Source organism: Hemitrygon akajei, chromosome 11, assembly GCF_048418815.1.
Source record: "Hemitrygon akajei chromosome 11, sHemAka1.3, whole genome shotgun sequence".
Taxonomy (NCBI): domain Eukaryota; kingdom Metazoa; phylum Chordata; class Chondrichthyes; order Myliobatiformes; family Dasyatidae; genus Hemitrygon; species Hemitrygon akajei.
In genome coordinates, this window is record NC_133134.1 from 84,791,549 (window position 1) to 84,809,545 (window position 17,997).

At 54.0% G+C, this 17,997-nt stretch overlaps 1 protein-coding gene across 1 annotated transcript; it reads right to left on the reverse strand.

Annotated features, from left to right (window-relative positions):
- Positions 1 to 15,456: 15,456 nt before the first annotated feature.
- On the reverse strand, positions 15,457 to 17,718 carry LOC140735794 (C2 calcium-dependent domain-containing protein 4C-like). Its single transcript, XM_073061274.1, has 2 exons — positions 17,135 to 17,718; positions 15,457 to 16,749 (listed from the first exon to the last, which is right to left on the reverse strand). The coding sequence occupies exon 2, from the start codon at positions 16,684 to 16,686 to the stop codon at positions 15,547 to 15,549; it is 1,140 nt and encodes a 379-aa protein (XP_072917375.1). The 5' UTR covers positions 16,687 to 16,749; positions 17,135 to 17,718; the 3' UTR covers positions 15,457 to 15,546.
- Between the last annotated feature and the right edge of the window lie 279 nt (positions 17,719 to 17,997).

Consider the following 17,997-nt stretch of genomic DNA (forward strand, 5'->3'; position numbering starts at 1 on the left):
CTGGGAGGTGGGGGTTCCTGATGGCAGCAGTGAGAAGAGAGCGTGGCCTGGGAGGTGGGGGTTCCTGATGGTAGCAGTGAGAAGAGAGTGTGGTCTGGGAGGTGGGGGTTCCTGATGGTAGCAGTGAGAAGAGAGCGTGGCCTGGGAGGTGGGGATTCCTGATGGTAGCAGTGAGAAGAGAGTGTGGCCTGGGAGGTGGGGGTTCCTGATGGTAGCAGTGAGAAGAGAGTGTGGCCTGGGAGGTGGGGGTTCCTGATGGTAGCAGTGAGAAGAGAGTGTGGTCTGGGAGGTGGGGGTTCCTGATGGTAGCAGTGAGAAGAGAGCGTGGCCTGGGAGGTGGGGATTCCTGATGGTAGCAGTGAGAAGAGAGTGTGGCCTGGGAGGTGGGGGTTCCTGATGGTAGCAGTGAGAAGAGAGTGTGGTCTGGGAGGTGGGGGTTCCTGATGGTAGCAGTGAGAAGAGAGTGTGGTCTGGGAGGTGGGGGTTCCTGATGGTAGCAGTGAGAAGAGAGCGTGGCCTGGGAGGTGGGGGTTCCTGATGGTAGCAGTGAGAAGAGAGTGTGGCCTGGGAGGTGGGGGTTCCTGATGGTAGCAGTGAGAAGAGAGCGTGGCCTGGGAGGTGGGGGTTCCTGATGGTAGCAGTGAGAAGAGAGCGTGGCCTGGGAGGTGGGGGTTCCTGATGGTAGCAGTGAGAAGAGAGTGTGGCCTGGGAGGTGGGGGTTCCTGATGGTAGCAGTGAGAAGAGAGTGTGGTCTGGGAGATGGGGGTTCCTGACGGCAGCAGTGAGAAGAGAGCGTGGTCTGGGAAGTGGGGGTTCCTGATGGTAGCAGTGAGAAGAGAGCGTGGTCTGGGAGGTGGGGGTTCCTGATGGCAGCAGTGAGAAGAGAGCGTGGCCTGGGAGGTGGGGGTTCCTGATGGTAGCAGTGAGAAGAGAGTGTGGCCTGGGAGGTGGGGGTCCCTGATGGTAGCAGTGAGAAGAGAGCGTGGCCTGGGAGGTGGGGGTTCCTGATGGTAGCAGTGAGAAGAGAGCGTGGCCTGGGAGGTGAGGGTTCCTGATGGTAGCAGTGAGAAGAGAGTGTGGCCTGGGAGGTAGGGGTTCCTGATGGTAGCAGTGAGAAGAGAGTGTGGCCTGGGAGGTGGGGGTCCCTGATGGTAGCAGTGAGAAGAGAGCGTGGCCTGGGAGATGGAGGTTCCTGATGGTAGCAGTGAGAAGAGAGCGTGGCCTGGGAGGTAGGGGTTCCTGATGGTAGCAGTGAGAAGAGAGTGTGGCCTGGGAGGTGGGGGTCCCTGATGGTAGCAGTGAGAAGAGAGTGTGGTCTGGGAGGTGGGGGTTCCTGATGGTAGCAGTGAGAAGAGAGTGTGGTCTGGGAGGTTGGGGTTCCTGATGGTAGCAGTGAGAAGAGAGTGTGGCCTGGGAGGTGGGGGTTCCTGATGGTAGCAGTGAGAAGAGAGCGTGGCCTGGGTGGTGAGGGTTCCTGATGGTAGCAGTGAGAAGAGAGTGTGGCCTGGGAGGTGGGGGTTCCTGATGGCAGCAGTGAAAAGAGAGCGTGGCCTGGGAGGTGGGGGTTCCTGATGGTAGCAGTGAGAAGAGAGTGTGGCCTGGGAGGTGGGGGTTCCTGATGGTAGCAGTGAGAAGAGAGCGTGGCCTGGGAGGTGGGGGTTCCTGATGGTAGCAGTGAGAAGAGAGCGTGTCGTGGGAGGTGGGGGTTCCTGATGGCAGCAGTGAGAAGAGAGCGTGGTCTGGGAGGTGGGGGTTCCTGATGGTAGCAGTGAGAAGAGAGCGTGTCGTGGGAGGTGGGGGTTCCTGATGGCAGCAGTGAGAAGAGAGCGTGTCGTGGGAGGTGGGGGTTCCTGATGGCAGCAGTGAGAAGAGAGCGTGGTCTGGGAGGTGGGGGTTCCTGATGGTAGCAGTGAGAAGAGAGTGTGGCCTGGGAGGTGGGGGTTCCTGATGGTAGCAGTGAGAAGAGAGCGTGTCGTGGGAGGTGGGGGTTCCTGATGGCAGCAGTGAGAAGAGAGCGTGGCCTGGGAGGTGGGGGTTCCTGATGGTAGCAGTGAGAAGAGAGCGTGGTCTGGGAGGTGGGGGTTCCTGATGGTAGCAGTGAGAAGAGAGTATGGCCTGGGAGGTGGGGGTTCCTGATGGTAGCAGTGAGAAGAGAGTGTGGCCTGGGAGGTGGGGGTTCCTGATGGTAGCAGTGAGAAGAGAGCGTGGTCTGGGAGGTGGGAGTTCCTGATGGTAGCAGTGAGAAGAGAGCGTGGCCTGGGAGGTGGGGGTTCCTGATGGTAGCAGTGAGAAGAGAGCGTGGCCTGGGAGGTGGGGGTCCCTGATGGTAGCAGTGAGAAGAGAGCGTGTCGTGGGAGGTGGGGGTTCCTGATGGCAGCAGTGAGAAGAGAGCGTGGCCTGGGAGGTGGGGGTTCCTGATGGTAGCAGTGAGAAGAGAGCGTGTCGTGGGAGGTGGGGGTTCCTGATGGCAGCAGTGAGAAGAGAGCGTGTCGTGGGAGGTGGGGGTTCCTGATGGTAGCAGTGAGAAGAGAGCTTGGCCTGGGAGGTGGGGGTTCCTGATGGTAGCAGTGAGAAGAGAGCGTGGCCTGGGAGGTGGGGGTTCCTGATGGTAGCAGTGAGAAGAGAGCGTGGCCTGGGAGGTGGGGGTTCCTGATGGTAGCAGTGAGAAGAGAGCGTGGCCTGGGAGGTGGGGGTTCCTGATGGTAGCAGTGAGAAGAGAGCGTGGCCTGGGAGGTGGGGGTTCCTGATGGTAGCAGTGAGAAGAGAGCGAGGCCTGGGAGGTGGGGGTTCCTGATGACAGCAGTGAGAAGAGAGCGTGTCGTGGGAGGTGGGGGTTCCTGATGGTAGCAGTGAGAAGAGAGCGTGGCCTGGGAGGTGGGGGTTCCTGATGGTAGCAGTGAGAAGAGAGTGTGGCCTGGGAGGTGGGGGTTCCTGATGGTAGCAGTGAGAAGAGAGTGTGGCCTGGGAGGTGGGGGTTCCTGATGGTAGCAGTGAGAAGAGAGCGTGGCCTGGGAGGTGGGGGTTCCTGATGGTAGCAGTGAGAAGAGAGCGTGGCCTGGGAGGTGGGGGTTCCTGATGGCAGCAGTGAGAAGAGAGCGTGGCCTGGGAGGTGGGGGTTCCTGATGGTAGCAGTGAGAAGAGAGTGTGGCCTGGGAGGTGGGGGTTCCTGATGGTAGCAGTGAGAAGAGAGCGTGTCGTGGGAGGTGGGGGTTCCTGATGGCAGCAGTGAGAAGAGAGCGTGGTCTGGGAGGTGGGGGTTCCTGATGGTAGCAGTGAGAAGAGAGCGTGTCGTGGGAGGTGGGGGTTCCTGATGGTAGCAGTGAGAAGAGAGCGTGTCGTGGGAGGTGGGGGTTCCTGATGGCAGCAGTGAGAAGAGAGCGTGTCGTGGGAGGTGGGGGTTCCTGATGGTAGCAGTGAGAAGAGAGTGTGGCCTGGGAGGTGGGGGTTCCTGATGGCAGCAGTGAGAAGAGAGCGTGGCCTGGGAGGTGGGGGTTCCTGATGGTAGCAGTGAGAAGAGAGTGTGGCCTGGGAGGTGAGGGTTCCTGATGGTAGCAGTGAGAAGTGAGTGTGGCCTGGGAGGTGGGGGTTCCTGATGGTAGCAGTGAGAAGAGAGTGTGGCCTGGGAGGTGGGGGTTCCTGATGGCAGCAGTGAGAAGAGAGCGTGGCCTGGGAGGTGGGGGTTCCTGATGGTAGCAGTGAGAAGAGAGCGTGTCGTGGGAGGTGGGGGTTCCTGATGGCAGCAGTGAGAAGAGAGTGTGGCCTGGGAGGTGGGGGTTCCTGATGGTAGCAGTGAGAAGAGAGTGTGGCCTGGGAGGTGGGGGTTCCTGATGGCAGCAGTGAGAAGAGAGCGTGGCCTGGGAGGTGGGGGTTCCTGATGGTAGCAGTGAGAAGAGAGCGTGGTCTGGGAGGTGGGGGTTCCTGATGGTAGCAGTGAGAAGAGAGCGTGGTCTGGGAGGTGGGGGTTCCTGATGGTAGCAGTGAGAAGAGAGCGTGGCCTGGGAGGTGGGGGTTCCTGATGACAGCAGTGAGAAGAGAGCGTGTCGTGGGAGGTGGGGGTTCCTGATGGTAGCAGTGAGAAGAGAGCGTGGCCTGGGAGGTGGGGGTTCCTGATGGTAGCAGTGAGAAGAGAGCGTGGCCTGGGAGGTGGGGGTTCCTGATGCAGCAGTGAGAAGAGAGCGTGGCCTGGGAGGTGGGGGTTCCTGATGGTAGCAGTGAGAAGAGAGTGTGGCCTGGGAGGTGGGGGTTCCTGATGGTAGCAGTGAGAAGAGAGCGTGTCGTGGGAGGTGGGGGTTCCTGATGGCAGCAGTGAGAAGAGAGCGTGGTCTGGGAGGTGGGGGTTCCTGATGGTAGCAGTGAGAAGAGAGCGTGGCCTGGGAGGTGGGGGTTCCTGATGGTAGCAGTGAGAAGAGAGCGTGTCGTGGGAGGTGGGGGTTCCTGATGGTAGCAGTGAGAAGAGAGCGTGTCGTGGGAGGTGGGGGTTCCTGATGGCAGCAGTGAGAAGAGAGTGTGGCCTGGGAGGTGGGGGTTCCTGATGGCAGCAGTGAGAAGAGAGCGTGGCCTGGGAGGTAGGGGTTCCTGATGGTAGCAGTGAGAAGAGAGTGTGGCCTGGGAGGTGAGGATTCCTGATGGTAGCAGTGAGAAGAGAGTGTGGCCTGGGAGGTGGGGGTTCCTGATGGCAGCAGTGAGAAGAGAGCGTGGCCTGGGAGGTGGGGGTTCCTGATGGTAGCAGTGAGAAGAGAGCGTGTCGTGGGAGGTGGGGGTTCCTGATGGCAGCAGTGAGAAGAGAGTGTGGCCTGGGAGGTGGGGGTTCCTGATGGTAGCAGTGAGAAGAGAGTATGGCCTGGGAGGTGGGGGTTCCTGATGGTAGCAGTGAGAAGAGAGTGTGGCCTGGGAGGTGGGGGTTCCTGATGGTAGCAGTGAGAAGAGAGCGTGGTCTGGGAGGTGGGAGTTCCTGATGGTAGCAGTGAGAAGAGAGCGTGGCCTGGGAGGTGGGGGTTCCTGATGGTAGCAGTGAGAAGAGAGCGTGGCCTGGGAGGTGGGGGTCCCTGATGGTAGCAGTGAGAAGAGAGCGTGTCGTGGGAGGTGGGGGTTCCTGATGGCAGCAGTGAGAAGAGAGCGTGGCCTGGGAGGTGGGGGTTCCTGATGGTAGCAGTGAGAAGAGAGCGTGGTCTGGGAGGTGGGGGTTCCTGATGGTAGCAGTGAGAAGAGAGCGTGGTCTGGGAGGTGGGGGTTCCTGATGGTAGCAGTGAGAAGAGAGCGTGTCGTGGGAGATGGGTGTTCCTGATGGCAGCAGTGAGAAGAGAGCGTGTCGTGGGAGGTGGGGGTTCCTGATGGTAGCAGTGAGAAGAGAGCGTGGCCTGGGAGGTGGGGGTTCCTGATGGTAGCAGTGAGAAGAGAGCGTGGCCTGGGAGGTGGGGGTTCCTGATGGTAGCAGTGAGAGAGAGTGTGGCCTGGGAGGTGAGGGTTCCTGATGGCAGCAGTGAGAAGAGAGCGTGGCCTGGGAGGTGGGGGTTCCTGATGGTAGCAGTGAGAAGAGAGCGTGTCGTGGGAGGTGGGGGTTCCTGATGGCAGCAGTGAGAAGAGAGCGTGGCCTGGGAGGTGGGGGTTCCTGATGGTAGCAGTGAGAAGAGAGCGTGGCCTGGGAGGTGGGGGTCCCTGATGGTAGCAGTGTGAAGAGAGCGTGGCCTGGGAGGTGGGGGTTCCTGATGGTAGCAGTGAGAAGAGAGTGTGGCCTGGGAGGTGGGCGTTCCTGATGGTAGCAGTGAGAAGAGAGCGTGGCCTGGGAGGTGGAGGTTCCTGATGGATGCAGCTTTCCTGTGACACCACGCCATGTAGACGTGCTTTACCAGTGATGGCCTGGGCTGTAATTCACTACTTTTTGTAGGAAAAGGTACTTTGAAGTTTGAATTTTAATAACAATGATCTAGAGAGGGGATCATCCACTGAGGCTGTATGGAATAAGATGGGGGGGGGGGTATTATTGGAGACATTGTTAGTGGGAGAGTTTAACTTCCCTAATATAGTCTGGTCCAACCATAAGACATATGAGCAGATTAGACCACTCAGCCCATCGAGACCTTCTGCCATCCCATCATGGCTGATTTATTATCCCTCCCAACCCCATTCAAACCCCTTCTCCCTCCAACTTTTGATGCACTGGCTAACCAAGAACCTATAAACCTCTGCTTTAAATGACTGGCCTCTACAGCTGTCCATGATGATGAATTGACCATGACTAAAGAGATTCCTTTGCATTTCTGTTCTAAATGGACTTCCCTGTATTTTGAGGCTGTGTCTTCTGGTCTTAGTCTCACCTACTCTACATCCACTCTGTCTCGGCCTTTCAATATTCAATAGGTTTCAATGAGATCCTCCTTCATTCTTCTAAACTCCAGCGAGTGCAGGTCCAGAACCATCAAACTTTCATTTCTGGGATCATTCTCATGAACCTCCTCCCAGCCCTCTCCAATGCCAGCACATCTTTTCTTGGAAATAGGGGCCACAACTGCTCAGTCTGACCAATGCCTCATCAATCCCTGCTCTTATATTCTAGCCCTCTTGAAATGAATACTAAGATTGCATTTGCATTTCTTACCTCCAACTCAACCTTTAGGGGATCCTGCAGGAGAACTCCCCCAAGGTCCATTTCAGCCTCAGAACCTGTCTCAGTGCCACTCACTTGGTTGCTGCCCCTCTGTCAAAAGGGGTCTAAAGTCAAGTTCATTGTCATCTGTACAAGTCCATGTGTGCACAGGTGCAACAGCATCATACATGCACATTCATAAGGAGAGCATAAATTACACACAGTTTTTATTAGAAAGCACAACTAGTACAAAAAAAATTCTATTTTAGTGCAAAGTGGTCATAATATTGCTGTACTGGTGTGGTGATTAGGGTTGTCCCAGCTGGCTCAAGAACCAAATGGTTGAAGCTGTTCATGGCTTCTGTGAGAAAATGGCATGGCATCTTTGATGATGCTTTCTTGAGGCAGTGTCTCCTGTAGATACGACCAATTGAACAGGCTCAAGAACAGCTCTTATTCCACTGTAATCAGACTTTTAAATGGACCTCTTGCATGATAGGACGGACTCTTTAGTACACCATCTACCTCGTTATGATCTTGCACCTTATTGTCTGCCTAGCAGCCGCTGCACTTCATTCTGCATTCTGTTACTGTTTTACCTTGTTCTCCCTCACTGTAGTGTGTGACTAGTATGCAAGGCAAGCTTGTCACCGTATTCCCATACATGCGACAGTAATAACCCTGTACCGATCGTGCCTGATGGTGTCTGTGAGAAGGTGGATGATGGGGATTGTTGATCTTTGTTGCTGAGAGGAGTGGCTGCCGAGAGACCCAGCGCCATCGGTCTCTTCCCCTTACCCAGCCTGCACCTCGCTAACGCTCCGATCAGCTTCCCAGACAATCCAATGTCAGTCCAGCTCGATGTGCGAAGTAAATTTATTATCAAAGTATGTATACCACATACAACCCTGAGAGTCTCTCCTGCAGCTTTGCTCACTTCCTAGGGGAAGGCATCATAGAGGATCCTTAAGGAGTGGAGAAGTGTGTTAGAGGGAGAACAGGAGCCCATTTTGACGAGGTTCAGATCAATAACGTGCATCACTCCACAGGTTATATTGACTACAGTTCCTCCCTCCCTCCTGTAAAAACTCCATTTTATTCTCCACCGAAGTTGTGTCTTTCGTCATTGAGACTTTCTGAGAGGTCCTCCTACTTCTGGGTCAGGGGTTGGCCCAGTGGTACAGTGGGTAGAGCCACTGCCTCATGAATCCAGATGCCCAGGTTCAGTCCTGATCTCTGGTGCCGTGGGAGGGTGAGGTTACACATCCTCTATGTGACAATCCTGCGGAAAGTAGACGTGAGAAGATGGCATCCCTGGATGGAAGGAATTGCTGAGGCTGAGGGAAATGGGTGCAGAGGTACCCTGCACGGTCAGTCTGCTCCTGATGGACACCCAGCTGTCCAAAGCCAGCACCACCCTGGGTGCTCCAGGTTCCTCCCAGTTAATCCAACACCCCCTGTGTGTGGATGAGGGGTAGATTCTTAGGGGGAGTCAGTGGGAATGTGGAGAGAATGAAATGGGGATGGGTGTAAACGGGCAGTTGATGGCCAGCATGGTGGGGGAATTTGTGGTAGAGATACAAAAACAGCGCATAATAAAATTGAGAATGAGAGAGAGAGAGAGAGAGAGAGAGAGAGAGAGAGAGAGAGATGTGGGTGGGGGGGGGGTCACACAGACACAGATGACAAGAGAGAGCCTGAGAGCTGGAGCAAGATAGATGTAGAGGAAGTTTGTCAGCCCCACAGTGAGATTCACTGGGGGGATTAAAGGGATTCAGAAAGAGAGAGGCGGTGGAGAGATAGACGGAGGGAGTAAAAAAATCAAATTAAAATGAGAGAGTGAAATAGGAAGATAGAAAGAGCAAAGAGGTGGAGAGAGAGGGAAATGGAGAGAAGTAGAGAGAGAAGGAAAAAGCAAGACATTTCAAGAGAGAGGGAGAGAAATCTTTAAAAGTATCTGACCCAGTGACTGAGAGGAAGTGGCCTTGTTCAGTTCCAGTAACGCTAACTGATGAGCTAAATATGTGCTTAGCTTGTCAATCTCATGAGATTTACGTGTGTAAGTCTCCCTTTGTATAATCTTGCCACCTCTAAGCTGGTTGAATATTTAGGGGTTCATTGATACGGAGGGAGCAGCTGGTCGGCTTGCCAGGAAGGTGAGCAGTGACAAGCTGGGTCTCGAGTTGGGGATCCAGCTCTAGTTGGGACAGATCAGTCTGGATCTTCGAGCATCCAAAGGTCGGGATGGTTGTGGGGGATGTCAGAGAATGCAGAGGCTCAAAGGACAATAGCGCTCAGTTCCAAGGGTGGTTTGATGTTCACAGTGATGAACAGATCAAAGGAAAGCTTTCATCTCCCTCGCCCTCTGTGAAGCTCTGTCTTTAATCACTTGTGGATTCAGATCATAAAGTCGTAGAGCATTACTGCACAGAAACAGGCCCTTCAGTCCATCTAGTCTGTGCCAAAATGTTATTCTGCCCAGTCCCATCAACTTGAACCCAGACCAGAGCCCTTCATACCCCTCTCATTCACATAACTATCCAAATTTCTCTTAAGTGTTGAAATTGAGCTTGCATGAACCACTTCAACTGGTAGCTTGTTCCACACTCTCACCACCCTTTGAACGAAGAAGTTCCCTCTCATGTTTCCCCTAAATATTCTACCTTTCATCTTTAACCCATGACCTCTAGTCTCACCCAACCTCGGTGGAAAAAGCCTGCTCATATTTAACCTATCCACATCCGTCATAATCTTATAGACCGATGAGGTGTTCTACAAGTATGTGAAGAGCAAGAAGATAAGACGTGAGAGAATAAGACCAATCAAGTGTGACAGTGGAAAAGTGTGTATGGAATCGGAGGAGGTAGCGGGGGTACTTAATGAATACTTTGCTTCAGAATTCACTACAGAAAAGGATCTTGGCAATTGTAGGGATGACTTACAGTGGACTGAAAAGCTTGAGCATGTAGATATTAAGAAAGAGGATTTGCTGGAGCTTTTGGAAAGCAACAAGTTGGATAAGTCACCGGTACCGGATGAGATGTACCCCAAGCTACTGTGGGAGGCAAGAGAGGAGATTGCTGAGCCTCTGGCAATGATCTTTGCATCATCAATGGGGACGGGAGAGGTTCTGGAGGATTGGAGAGTTGCAGATGTTGTTCCCTTGTTCAAGAAAAGGAGTAGAGCTAGCCCAGGAAATTATAGACCAGTGAGTTTTACTTCAGTGGTTGGTAAGTTGATGGAAAAGATCCTGAGAGGCAGGATTTATGAACATTTGGAAAAGCATGGCTTTGTCAAAGGCAGGTCATGCCTTACGAGCCTGATTGAATTTTTTGAGGATGTGACTAAACACATTGATGAAGGTAGAGTAGTAGATGTGGTGTATATGGATTTTCAACAAGGCATTTGATAAGGTACCCCATGCAAGGCTTATTGAGAAAGTAAGGAGGCATGGGATCCAAGGAGACATTGCTTTGTGGATCCAGAACTGGCTTGCCCACAGAAGGCAAAGAGTGGTTGTAGACGGGTCATATTCTGCATGGAGGTTGGTAACCAGTGGTGTGCCTCAGGGATCTGTTCTGGGACCCCTACTCTTTGTGATTTTTATAAATGACCTGGATGAGGAAGTGGAGGAATGGGTTAGTAAATCTGCTGATGAAACAAAGGTTGGAGGTGTTGTGGGTAGTGTGGAGGGCTGTCAGAGGTTACAGCGGGACATTGATAGGATGCAAAACTGGGCTGAGAAGTGGCAGATGGAGTTCAACCCAGATAAGTGTGAAGAGGTTCACTTTGGTAGGTCAAGTATGATGGCAGAATGGTAAGACTCTTGGCAGTGTGGAGGATCAGAGGGATCTTGTGGTCCAAGTCCACAGGACACTCTGCTGCGCAGGTTGACTCTGTGGTTAAGAAGGCGTATGGTGTATTGGCCTTCATCAATTGTGGGATTGAGTTTAGGAGCTGAGAGGTAATGCTGCAGCTATATAGGACCCTGGTCAGACCCCACTTGGAGTACTGTGCTCAGTTTTGGTCGCCTCATTACAGGAAGGATGTGGAAACCATAGAAGGGGTGCAGAGGAGATTTACAAGGATGTTGCTTGGATTGGGGAGCATGCCTTATGAGAATAGATTGAGTGAACTCGGCCTTTTCTCCTTGGATCAAACGAAGGATGAGAGGTGATCTGTTAGAGGTGTAGATGATGGTGTGGATTGCATTGATCGTTTGGATAGTCAGTGGCCTTTTCCCAGGGCTGAAATGGCTAGCATGAGAGGGCACAGTTTTAAGGTACGTACAGAGGAGATGTCAGGGGTAAGTGTATTACGCAGAGAGTGGTGAGTGCGTGGAATGGGCTACCAGCAATGGTGGTGGAGGCAAATACGATAGGGTCTTTTAAGAGACTTTTGGATAAGTACATGGAGCTTAGAAAAATAGAGGGCTATGAGTAACCCTAGGTAATTTCTAAGGTAAGGACATGTTCGACACAACTTTGTGGGCCAAAGGGCCTGTATTGTGCTGTAGGTTTTCGATGTTTCTATGTTCTAGACCTCAGTCAAGTCTCCCCTCATTCTCCTACCTTCCAGGGAATAAAGTCCTAACCAATAACTCAGGTCCTCAAGTCCCAACAACATCCTTGTAAATTTCCTCTGTACTCTTCCAATCTTTTTGATATCCTTTTTGATAGGTAGGTGATCAGAACTGCACACCATGTTCCATATTTGGCCTCACCAATGTCTCGTACAACTTCAAAATAACGTCCCATCTTCTGTACTCAATACTTTGGTTTATGAAGGCCAATGTGCCAAACGCTCTCTTTATGACCCTGTGATGACATTTTCAATAAATGATGGATTTGTATTGCCAGGTCTTGCTCTACTACACTCCTCAGTGCCCCACCATTCACTGTGCAAATCTTATCCTAGTTTTGCCTCCAAAATCAAGTGTGTGTGTGTGTGCACGCGCGCCTCAGCTGAGGCAGCTTGTGCCCTTGAGCAAGGCACTTAACCACGCATTGCTCTGCGACGACACTGGTGCCAAGCTGTATTGGCCCTTGACCTTCCTTTGGACAACATCGGTGGCATGGAGAGGGGAGACTTGCAGCATGGGTAGCTGTCGGTCTCCCATACAACCCTACCCAGGCCTGTGCCCTGGAAACTTTCGAAGGTGCAAATCCATGGTCTCTCAAGACTAACAGATGCCTAATATATATCCATTAGAGAGAGAGAGAGAGAGAGGCCAGAAAAAGGACAACAGTATCATGAGGGATCCCAGCCACCCTGCTCATGAACTGCTTGTCCCACTCGCATCAAGGAGGAGGCTATGTAGCATTCACAGCAGAAACCCCAGAATCAAAACATTTACTTTCCCCAAACCATCAACATCTTCACCCACCAACCCACCAATCACCTCCACAACATTATCACTTCCTGTCAATAACCTTCTGTGCCTCGCGTCCCTTTATCTTGTTGTGATTTTTGTGCTGCATCAGATCCGGAGTAGCAATTATTTCATTCTCCTTTACACGGGAAATGACATTGAACAATCTTGACCCTTGAAGCAATGTGCAACGCCTCTCCTCTCTCTCGTTCTGTTCATATGTCACTGAAACAGGTCCCTCTGCTCCGAACACTGAACACCCACTACTCTCATTCTCCCCAACGCCCGTCAGCTAACACCTCCCCCCACCACCCCCAGATTCCCTCAACACCCACCCACTCAGTGACGGAGCCTCTTGGGGGGAGAGGTTCCCGATTCCCCCACCCTCCAGGTGAAGAGACGCTCCCCGTCCCAAATGTCCAACCTCTCAGTCTGAGACAGTCAAGGACACCCTCTCCGTCGAGCCCAGTCAGACGTCTCGATGGGATCTCGCTTCGATCTTCCCAGCCCCAGAGAACAGAGTCCCGGTCTCCTTAATCTCTCTCCAAACCTGCCCGCCTTCCGAGTCTGGTGGATCTTCTGGGCACTCCCTTGGTGGCAAGGACATCTTTTCCTGGGTCAGGGGGCTAGAACTGTGCGCTCTCGCCAGGGCGGTGAGCCACTCTCTCGTGGTAAAGCCCGACACACTATCTACTCACCTGATCGCTTGCTGCCCCCTGGGTGTGTGGGAGAGAGAGAGAGACCCATCCCCCAGTGAAGGTCTGTGTGTGTCACAGAGACCATCCTCTCCGGACGCATCCCGGCTCGGTTAGGTAACCGCTCTGCCCAAGACCACCAACAACTGCAGGGAGCCATGGGCATCAGGGAGACCACGGACTCTGTCCCCGCTCAGTAAACATAGGTCCCACCCACCCCGGCAGTCTCTCTCCCCCCTCCTCACATCAGGGAGACCACGGACTCTGTCCCCACTCAGTAAACATAGGTCCCACCCACCCCGGCAGTCTCTCTCCCCCCTCCTCACATCAGGGAGACCACGGACTCTGTCCCCGTCCAGTAAACATAGGTCCCACCCACCCCGGCAGTCTCTCTCCCCCCTCCTCACATCAGGGAGACCACGGACTCTGTCCCCGCTCAGTAAACATAGGTCCCACCCACCCCGGCAGTCTCTCTCCCCCCTCCTCACATCAGTCAGGAGACCTGGAGGTACGTAGGGCAGCTTTTCACCCACTGTTACCAGAGTCTTGAATGATAAGGTGAACTCTTGACTTCGCACCCCTTATAACATCTGCCTGCACTGCGCTCTCTCTGTAACTGTAATACTTTATTCTGCATTCTGTAATCGCCTTTCCCTTGTACGACCTTGATGTATTGTTATAACCATAACAGCACGGAAACAGGCCATCTCGGCCCTTCTAGTCCGTGCCGAACGCTTACTTTCACCTAATCCCACTGACCTGCACTCAGCCCATAACCCTCCATTCCTTTCCTGTCCATATACCTATCCGATTTTACTTTAAATGACAATATCGAACCTGCCTCTACCACTTCTACTGGAAGCTGGTTCCACACATCTACCACTCTCTGAGTAAAGAAATTCCCCCTCGTGTTACCCTTAAACTTTTGCCCCTAAGTCTCAACTCATGTCCTCGTTTGAATCTCCCGTACTCTCAATGGAAAAAGCCTATCCACGTCAACTCTATCTATCCCCCTCATAATTTTAAATACCTCTATCAAGTCCCCTCTCAACCTTCTACGCTCCAAAGAATAAAGACCTAACTAACTTGTTCAGCCTAAATGATGTCATGAAAAGTTCAGTATGGACGGCATGAAAAGCAAAGTTTGTCACTGGACCTCGGTACTTGTGATGATTAAACCATCTCATCTGTCCTCCCTACGCCTTCTCTGCAGGTCAAGCTGTTTCCTCGTTTCCTTCGACGCCCCCCACCCACCCACCCCAGGGCCGGCTGTGAAATTGGGCACGGGGGTTTGCAATGTTCCCTCGAAGGTGTGTGAGCACACATCCTTCGCTGCTAGCGCACAGAGGAACCCTCCACCTCGTCGGCAGGTGACGTCTATCGTACACTCTCACATTTCCATTTCCGGTTTCTGATGCAGACCGTGTTGACAACGTCGAGTTTGTGACGGTTTGCCTGCAAATTTTAGAACTGACTTACTTATACTGTTCTTAGTGAATAAGTTATTGATTCACTGTCCAAAGAAGCGGAATGGCTTATTGAAACAGCTACACTGAAAGCTCACGAGGGCAGGAACGTGCAGCTACGGGAAATATTTATGTACAACACAGAAACCGCTGTTCCCTGCGTGTATCGTCACAATGCAAAAGTTGCTGGAGAATTTGCAAGTGGGAAGAAGTGGAGTGATATGTGGAAATTTTAAAGCGTCATTTAGCAAGCAAATCATGTATATGGATGGTGTGCTCCAAGCTTGCTGAGTGCGTTTTGTGAGAGTGCAGATAAACAAGAGGAAAAGCGATCAAGACCAGAGATCAAAGTTCTTATTGACAGTGTTTCGCTAGCTGTTAAAATGAATACCTGTCTATATAAAATTCAGTGCGCACATGTTGTCACTGGGCAAAAACAGCACAGCACAAGATGTTTGCGCACACTGGTAGAGGGAACACCGCATGCAGTGGGAACATCCCATAAATGCCAGGAGCTATAGCAACACCGACAGAGGCTCATCCTTGGAAGAGGATGGATCCACCAAGAGGATGTGCTACACCTGGGGACAACGTGAAAGACTGGCCCAGCACAGGGGGCTCTGGCGACCTATACCACAGTAGGGGTGGTGGGGTTAAATAGCTTACTACCCTCTGAAAACACTGCCTGGCCTGCTGACATCATTTTTTTGCTTTCAATCGCTTGGCTGTCCCCTTCCACCATTTCTCTCTCACCATAGATTCTACCCTCCTCACCTTACCACCTTCCTCCTGGGGCCCCCTCCATCGAAACCCCAGCGTGGGGTTGAGGAAAGGCACCTCGCCCTCTCCCCGGAATGGCTACAGTCATTGGGCTTCATGGTTGAATTCAGCTTGCCACTGTTCGTGACAGAATTGGCCAGCTTCAATGACATGTGATTAGAATAACTATCTTCTTGTCCCATCTCTCCCCCACTGTCCCCATCGATGGCTCAAATTGCAGGGGCCACATGTCCTGGGACACTCCCCCTCTTTCCCCGTCCTCCATCCTCTTCCCCCTCTGATCTCCTCTTTTCTCCTTCCATCTCCCCCAGTCCTCCCTCCTTATCTCCCCCTCACCTTCCCTTCCTATACTCTTGTCTCCCTCCATCTCCCCAGTCCACCCTTCTCTCTCCCTCCCCATCCTCCCCTCCATCTGTCTCCCTTTGTCCCTCACTCCTCACTCCCTTCTCCTCCTCTCCGTCCCTCTCTCCTCATTCCATCCCTTTCCTTCCCTCTGCTCCCTCCTCAAAGCCATTCAGCCCGGTTCCCCCATGCCAGTAAATCAGCTGCGAGAGCCAGAGGGATCAGCAAAACATTTTATTACGAAACAGCATAAACATCGCAACAAACAGCAGGCAGCTGCAGGTGGTGGAATTGGGCCCCTCACCACTGCTAGCCCCGGCTCAGGGCGTGGGCCGCGGGGAGGAGGGCGGACAGTTCCAAGCGGTATCGCCCCACCACACAGTCCCTCCTGACCCCCGAGCCCCGGTTCAGGACCTTGATTTTCAAGTGTCGTTGGCTCAGCTCATCCTGCGGCAGTCCCTCGAAGAAGAAGTCCTCGTTGAAGACGGGCTCCCGGCTCCTTCTGATCACGGCACTCCGCTGCCTCTGGCACTTTCCGGGCAGGAGGCAGAGGGACACGCAGCAGCCCACGTCCCGGGCCGGGAAGGGAGGAGGGTAGAGGCCGTGGGCCGCCAGCAGCCGGAGGTGCAGCCTGCTGCCCTCAGGACTGTACTCGGCCTCCAGGCTCAGTGTCCCACCCTGGTCCAGGGTTAGCGTCCTTTCCTGAGCTGGGAAGCCGAGCGGAGGCCCTAAGCGGCGGGGTGCCCAGCTGGGCTCACGGGCCCGCGGGGGAGACGGCGAGCCAAGGGGTGAGGAGTCAGCCGAGGAGGCCGTGTCACTGTCCAAGGCTCGAGGCCTCTGCGTTGCATTGGGGTAAGCCCACGAGCCAGAATAAGGCCCCTGTAGTCCCAAGGATGAGCAAGGGTAGGAATTAGGTCCCTGGGGGCAAAGACTAGGCCCTTGTGGTCCCAACGAGATCCAGGTGTTGGGACTAGACCCCTGCGGGCAAAGATTAGGCCTCTGTGGTTCCAAAGAGGCCCAAGGGCTGGAGTTAGCCTCCTGCGTGTCTAGTAAACCCCAGGGCCAGGCCTCGGAGTTGTGGAAGAGGGACTCCTTCCTGCGTGTGTGGGGGCTCTCGGGCAGATAGATGATTTCAGATGGGTTGGCATGCAGCGGGACCAGGCCGGCCCCCAGAGTTGGGCCTTCCTCCTCGTCCTGCCCCTCGCCCTCTTCCTCCTCCCCCTGTCCCAGGCTGGGTCCCACGCTCTCCACCTGGATGATGTGGCGGCGGGCGGCCTGGAGGGGGCTGAGGCGGGTGCCGATCCTCCTCGCTGGAACCGCGGCCCTCCGGGGCGGGATGCAGAAGTCGGGAATGCTGTCGGGGGTCAGCACGTTGGGGTGGGAGGGGGTGGCTCGGACGCGGGATCCCCCTTCCCCGCTCAGGCCCAGGCTCTGCAGGAAGAACCACATGCAGCCTGTCCCGGGAGGGGGTGCTGTTGCTCCCAGATCCACGACCCTCTCCGCTGGGGGACCCTGCAAGACACCGGACAGGAGAGCACCTTAGATCCTGCTTCACTACCGTCTCCCCTCCCGCCTCCTCCCTTTCCCTCCACAACTGGCTCGTCCCTCCTTCCCCACATTGACCACCCCTCCCCTCTCCCCTCGCTTCACTCCTCCCCTCCACCCTATCCTCCTCCCCCTTTCTTCTATTTCTCCCTCTCTCGCTTTCCTTTCCCCTCCATCCACTCTCCCCCATCCTCTCTCGATCCCTTCCCCTCTTGACCCTCTCACCCTAACCCTTCCTTCCTCATCCTGCCTTCCCTCTCCTTTCCTCAGCCTCGCTTCCTCCCCGTTCTACGCACTCTTGCCCCGTTTCCCCCCACTCCTCTCCCTCCTCCCGTTTCCCGGTTGGACTCACCACTCGGCGTGAAGACGCTCTAGCGCCCGTCACTGTCTGCTGATCTCCTCTCCGGGCCGAAGGTGCGAGGACGGGGCACTGCTACAGACGCTGTCCCGACACCGGTCCCTCTCGCGGGCGACTCTCTCCACGTACTGGCCGCTGGAGCTTTATACCCGTGGTGAGAGAGAACTGGGCGGGACAGTCCGGCCCCTACATACAGTCACGCACTCCCTGTCCCGGCCGAGCAACGTCTGACCAGGGGGGAAAGTGCGTGGAGGGAGCAGGACCGAGAGACAGAAAGGGAACGAAAAGCCGGGGGGCGGCGTGAAGAATGATTTGGTAAAATAGAGAGGGAAGGAGGGAAAGACAGAACGAAAAAGAAACAGGTGCATGTGTGTGAGAAAGACAAAGAGATAAGAAAGGTTGAGAGAAGACGAGCAGAGAGAGGTGGCCAGAAAGAGGTACATAAAGAGAGACATAAAGACACACACACAGACACAGAACACTCTCTCACACATACACATTTTTTCCCTCTCACAGGCACGCACAGACACATTTATTCTCTCTCACACACACACTGTCTCTGTCTCACACTCACACACACTCTGTCTCTGTCTCACACTCACACACACTCTCTGTCTCTGTCTGTCTCACACTCACACACACACTGTCTCTGTCTCACACTCACACACACTCTGTCTCTGTCTCACACTCACACACACTCTCTGTCTCTGTCTGTCTCACACTCACACACACTGTCTCTCTCTCACACTCACACACACTCTGTCTCACACTCACACACACACTCTGTCTCTGTCTGTCTCACACTCACACACACTCTGTCTCTGTCTCACTCACACACACACTGTCTCTGTCTGTCT

Bases quoted from the DNA above. Each gene is read 5' to 3' on its own strand.
- LOC140735794 (XM_073061274.1), bottom strand. From the start codon at position 16,686: ATGTGGTTCTTCCTGCAGAGCCTGGGCCTGAGCGGGGAAGGGGGATCC.